Source organism: Pteropus medius, unplaced genomic scaffold (assembly GCF_902729225.1).
Source record: "Pteropus medius unplaced genomic scaffold, Ma_sr-lr_union100, whole genome shotgun sequence".
Lineage (NCBI taxonomy): Eukaryota > Metazoa > Chordata > Mammalia > Chiroptera > Pteropodidae > Pteropus > Pteropus medius.
In genome coordinates, this window is record NW_024355990.1 from 2,805,298 (window position 1) to 2,811,297 (window position 6,000).

General features: G+C 62.2%; 1 protein-coding gene across 12 annotated transcripts in view; it reads left to right on the forward strand.

Annotated features, from left to right (window-relative positions):
- Positions 1-6,000, forward strand: part of DNAH17 (dynein axonemal heavy chain 17) — a 106,213-nt gene that overhangs the window by 58,929 nt on the left and 41,284 nt on the right. For all 12 annotated transcript variants that reach the window (XR_005652146.1, XM_039859625.1, XM_039859618.1 and 9 more), the window contains 7 exons: positions 1,100-1,382; positions 1,465-1,638; positions 1,878-2,085; positions 2,295-2,460; positions 4,507-4,609; positions 5,226-5,373; positions 5,724-5,815. Coding sequence is in view for 11 of the 12 variants with exons in the window: in XM_039859625.1 (XP_039715559.1) it covers positions 1,100-1,382; positions 1,465-1,638; positions 1,878-2,085; positions 2,295-2,460; positions 4,507-4,609; positions 5,226-5,373; positions 5,724-5,815 (1,174 nt within the window). In the remaining variant the exon portion in view is untranslated. The remainder of the gene's footprint in view (positions 1-1,099; positions 1,383-1,464; positions 1,639-1,877; positions 2,086-2,294; positions 2,461-4,506; positions 4,610-5,225; positions 5,374-5,723; positions 5,816-6,000) is intronic.

Sequence of the window (6,000 nt, forward strand, 5' to 3'; positions counted from 1 at the left end):
AACAGTCCAGGTACAGACTCGCAAATGGGTCTTCGTTCCGAAGACTGGCTGTACCCAGGATCCAGTTCTTAACTGTGCCAGGCACTGGGGCACCGTGTCGCTCACAGATGTCGATTGTGTAAAGGTTCGCTCTGTCACCCTGGAGTGTTGGGGGTGCCAGGGAGCTAAGCTTTCTAGCCCTCAGCTCTCTGTCCCGACAGAGGTCAGTGAGGAACAGATCGCTCAGAACCGAGTGGACGCAGAGGAAGGCGTGCGTGTCGGGCTGCGGGTGGCAGGCGGGCTGTGTTTGGTGGCCTGAGCTCCCTGCGTATGCTTTGAGCATCCTGGAAATGACACGCTCCCCGAGCCAAGTGGGAGCTGGACGCTACTTAGGTTTTTTGCGGGCTCTGTGGACCAGGCTGCCTTCTGTGAGCGTTACAAGTATCAGCCCGGACGGCCTCTGAAATGGGCGTGGCTGCCATCGGTCCCGTGTACGGATGAGGAGCCGGGGACCCAGACATGCAGAGAGCTTGTCTAAGGCCACTGCTGGCCCCAGTGAAACTGGTTCGAGCCCGGGCAGCTGGCTCTGGTGTCCACACACTCACCGTCATGGGGGCCACCTCTCTGCGGCCCGCTCCGGGGCTGGGGGGTGCCAGACGGTGCCGCATGGCTCCTCGGGGTTGCCTGTTGTATTGGTTTGCATTCTTCCACTGAACGTGACAAATGCAGCTCAAGCCAGTGGAAGCAAGGACAAAAAAATCTGTTGGCTCGATCCACCAATGCATGCTTCAGGCATGGCTGGATCCAGGAGTCCAGATGCTGTCCCAGCTCCTCCCCTGTCTCCCCTCCCCTCCCCAGCTCTCCCGCCCTCACGTTAGCTTCCCTTTGGGGTAGCAAGGGTGGCTCCCAGCTGTTCTGGGGTTATAGCGCCTCCGCAGCTGGAATATCAGGAAAGCGTACGCCCCAGCACCCCGCGCCTTCAGCAGACTCTGATGGTCTGCATCACCAGGCAGGCACAGCAGGACCACGGGGAGCAGCCGGCAGGCGGTCACCGGGCGGAGAGACGCCGGCGGCCCGCACGGCGGCCCCGTCCTCAGTCACCACCCGCTCGTCTCCGCAGGGTGGTGAGCAGCTGGCTGGAGCGGCGCAAGGTGCAGTCCGAGAAGGCGAACCTGATGATCTTGTTCGACAAGTACCTGCCCATGTGCCTGGACAAGCTGCGCTTCGGCTTCAAGAAGATCACGCCCGTGCCCGAGATCACCATCATCCACATGGTCCTGTACCTGCTCGAGTGCCTCCTCACGGAGAAGAACACGCCGGCCGACTCCCCCAAGGAGCTGTACGAGCTCTACTTCGTGTTCGCCTGCTTCTGGGCCTTCGGCGGGGCCATGTTCCAGGACCAGGTGGGCCCGGCCGCCCGCCCCGCCCTCCGGGCCCCCCTCGCTCAGCCGCCCTTCTCACGTCTCGGCTCGGGCTTTCCCACAGCTCGTGGACTATCGCGTCGAGTTCAGCAAATGGTGGATCAATGAATTCAAGACGATTAAGTTCCCCTCGCAGGGGACCATCTTTGACTACTACCTGGACCCTGACACCAAGAAATTCCTGCCCTGGACGGACAAGGTGCCCTCCTTTGAGCTGGACCCCGACATCCCACTGCAGGTAACCGCCCAGGAGCGGGGACGACCCACGGCGACTTCGGAGCAGCACCCGGCGTCCCAGGCCCCGCCGTGGACCGGGCGTGCAAACAGAGCCGGTGTTCGGCTGTAGGGCCCCCTAAGTAAAACGGGGCTCACGAGCAATTCGGGTGTGCACGCGGTTGGCCGGAGGGGGACGCTGGAGTCGCGTCCGTCCCTCCGAGAGTCACGGCTCTGCCCGCCCCGCCCGTCCGCCCCACGCAGGCCTCGCTGGTGCACACCACAGAAACCATCCGCATCCGCTACTTCATGGACCTGCTCATGGCGAAGTCATGGCCTGTGATGCTGGTGGGGAACGCGGGGACCGGCAAGTCGGTGCTGATGGGGGACAAGCTGGAGAGCCTGAACACCGACGACTACCTGGTGCAGGCCGTACCCTTCAACTTCTACACGACCTCGGCCATGCTGCAGGGTGGGCCGCGGTGCATGGGGCGCCGGGCACGGGGCTGCAGGGTGAGGTCGAGGACCAGGGCGGGCCCTCGCAGCCCGGCCCGGACACACCAGCCACATGGCTGCTCCCCCCGCAACCCCCGTCCCCACAGACCCGGGGACGTGCCCCTCCATTTCCACACCCACCCGTGCGCTGCTGGCGGCCAACCCGCTCCCTTCTCCCTCCTCCAGGGGTCCTCGAGAAGCCGCTGGAGAAGAAATCGGGGAGGAACTACGGGCCGCCAGGCACCAAGAAGCTGATCTACTTCATCGACGACATGAACATGCCTGAGGTGGACAAGTACGGGACGGTGGCCCCCCACACCCTCATCCGGCAGCACATGGACCACAAGCACTGGTGAGCCTGCGCGTGGGCGGCGGGGGGCAGGACGGGGCCTCAGCTGGACGGGCTGGACCACGTCATCTCCCCTCCGGCATTCCACGAGCCTGCCCTGGGCTGGGACCTGGGGACATGAGCAGTTCCAAGGAGGCAGGAGCAGTTACGGGGGGAGGGGAGATCGCTGAGGGAACTCCTGCTGCCCCTATGACCACGGGGCACCCAGGGGCCAGCTCACAGACATTGCTGGGGGAGCGGCACCACAGCGCGAAGCTGGAGGCTGAGTCGGGACTGGCCACGGGCTGGACCTTGGAGAGAGAGCATCTGGGGGCAGCAGATGCCATGTGCAGAGACCCCGTGGCAAAGGGCGTGTGGCCTGTGGAGCCAGAGGGGCTGGGGTGACTGGTGTGAGTGAGCCAGCCGAGAGGGTGTCGGGGCGGCCGCAGCCAGACCCAGAACCCACAGCCACCAGACAGAGCGCAGACTTTGTCCGGTAACAGGGGGCCAAGGGTGGCAAGATCAGACGTTCCAAACCTGCGGGTTGGAAAGATCTGACGTTCAACGTGCTTAAAACACGGTGATGACCTGGCAAGTAGCACAGGTCAAATCTGGGGGTTCCGAGGCCAGAAGAACCCTAGAAACCCCGTCAGAAGCCAGTCGGTGGGTGAGCAGGGCCTGCCCCTCACCGCCGAGAACTAGAGGCACGCAGGGGTTAAGTGGCCGCTCGCCGTCACAGCCCTAACAAGTGTCGGAGCTGGAGGGCACGCCCACTGGAGGTCACGCCCACATTTGTCTGACTCCATTGCCCACCTTCTTCCCCACCGCACGGCGCCTACTCCCCGAGCTCACGTCACGGCCGTGGGAGCCCAGCGAGGACGGCCATGGTGTGCCGCAGGCCGTAGTTGGCGCGGGGATTAGGGGAGGCGCTCGGGGGTCTGCTCTGAGCAGGGCCTGAGGACCCGGGAGGGCTGTGGGAGGCACGGCCAGGGCCCAGGCCAGCAGGAGCAGGAGAGGAGCCGTGAGGGCTGCAGGACGATCCACCGTGAGCCCTCAGTCACAGGCCCCTGGCCCCACGCCCTCGAAATGGGTTCGCCGGGTCCCAGGTCCTCACGGGGAGGCACTGAAGAAACCCTCGGGAACATCAGACGAAGGTGGCCCCACGGCTGGCAGGGCAGGTGGGTGTTTACTGGCTATTTCAGCACGTGGAGGAGACGTCGGCCCGGGACCCCGCCTGCCACGTGGCCTGCAGACGGGAAACTGCCGAGTTGACAGCAGGACGCGGGGGGCACGCCCCCGGCCCGGGGGAGGCGCGGGCGGGAAGGGCTTCTCGAACACAGATTCCAAAAGCGTAAGCCAGAAGGCCACAACGCGATGGCTTCGATCCACATCAGTCAGGGAGCACTGTTGGTGGGAGACCCCGCCCCGCGAGGGATGGCCGGAATGCGGAGGCGACGGCGTGGCACGGGACGCTCACGGGGCTCACGCCGACGGTGGGCGCACGTGAGGCGTTTCCGTAAATGGAAGGAACGGCGGGAACCCCCACCAGAAACGCGCACGATGGGGGAGAGCCCCAAAGCCGCGGGCACGCGCGAGGGCGTGCGAGCCCCACGCCCCCTTCGACCGCGTCTGAGCCCTCGGGAGCGTGCCCCAGTGCGTCGGCCTCGAGGAGGCTGTTGGGCCCGTTCGCTCACCACCGTCATCCCTGGTCACAGGGCCACCGCGGGCGGTGGCAAGCCGGTGCCGGACTCGCGCCTTCTCCGTGCGTCTCGGTCTCGTGACGGCCCCCTGTGCCCGTGGGACTCCTGAGGCAGCAGAGGCTGATGGACTCGCCCGGAGTCCTGAGGCCGCTAAGTGGACAGCTGGAGCATAGACCCCGCTCTGCGCCCCCAGCTACTGAGCCGCCGCCGGCTTCAGAATTTTTCTTGAGAGCGTGAAGTGAAATTGGCTGTTTCACGTATAATAGATATTTATTGCGCTGGGTTTTTGTCTAGCCACGTTTGAGGCATTGCTGGGCCGAGGGGTTGGGGGTGGGGGGGGCGGGACGCCAATGCTGGTCTCCCCATGCAGGTATGACCGGCAGAAGCTGACGCTGAAGGAGGTCCACAACTGCCAGTATGTGGCCTGCATGAACCCCACCTCGGGGTCCTTCACCATAGACCCCCGACTTCAGGTAACCTGTCATCAGACACCCTTCTGCGGCTGCCAAGGGTTGGGGGCCGTTTGGGCAAATGAGAATGAAAGCCTGGATTTGGGACGTCAGGGCTGCAGGCTGACACTCGGGAGAGCTCCCTAATCTTTCAGACGTGGCAGGAAGTTGCAGGGGACCCCAAAGGGCTGCCAGATCCAGCAAATGAAAATACAGACACCAGTCAAGTCTGGATGTCAGGTGGACAACAAATATTTGTTCAGTATCAGCATGTCCCACACAATGCCTGGGACAGCCAGGCTGTCCCAGAGTGTCCGCAGCCCTGAGCAGGCAGAAGCTCACCCGCGGACGATTGAGACGGGTGGCCGCCTGGGCCACAGACCCAGACCTGGGCTCAGAGACACCCTTTCGCCTCCCACAGAATTTTTCTTGAGAGCTTGAAGTACATTTGGCTGTTTCAGATAGAGTCACTATTTCATGGGATTGTACCTCATACAAGGCACGAGGACAAAAAGTGGCCGTCCTGGCTGTGCTCACAGACATCAGGGGGTGGGGACAGAGTCTGCACCCAGGAAGGCGGCCTGGCCACAGACAGGTCCCCAGGAGGGGCCTGACGGGGCTTCGCGGTTGCTCCGCACAGCGCCACTTCTGCGTGTTTGCCGTGAGTTTCCCGGGCCAGGAGGCCCTCACGACCATCTACAGCACCATCCTGTCCCAGCACCTGGCCTATCGCTCCGCCCCCATGGTGGTTCAGAAGATGAGCAACCAGCTGGTGGCCTCGGCCCTGGGTAAGCCGGCCAGCCTTCTGCCCCTCATGTCCGTAAAATCTACTGCTCTGCGGAGCCGACGGCTTCTTCCTCTTCTCCCCTGGTAAATATTTTATTTATACTTTCCAATCAATATTTTTTAAACGATGGTATGTTTCGACAGGAGATGCGAAGTCCAGTTGCTGCAGGGGGAGGAGCGGATAAGAAATTGAGTGTGTAGGAATGGTTTACCCATCACGAGGACAGCAGTTTGCTCACTTAAATTGTCACCAGTTCATAGCCCGTTTGCTTCAGAAACTCTCTCTTAAGCTTTGCACTTCCCGAGGCCATTAAGGGTGCATAAGAATCGGTGTGTCTCTTTCTTGTAACAGCCCTGCACCAGAAAGTCACAGCCACGTTTCTTCCCACGGCCATTAAGTTTCATTACATCTTCAACCTCAGGGACCTGTCCAATATTTTCCAGGTACTGCTCTTTTAGCTCTATGTCATGCCACCTTGTGGCCAGTTCCTTGACCCATAAGCACTCTCCTCTTCTGCTGCTCTCAGGAGAGAAAACAAAGTGACCTGTGTGCTGATGACGGTGATGATGATGATGGTGACGGTGATGGTGATGGTGATGGTGACAATGACAATGACGGTGATGATGAT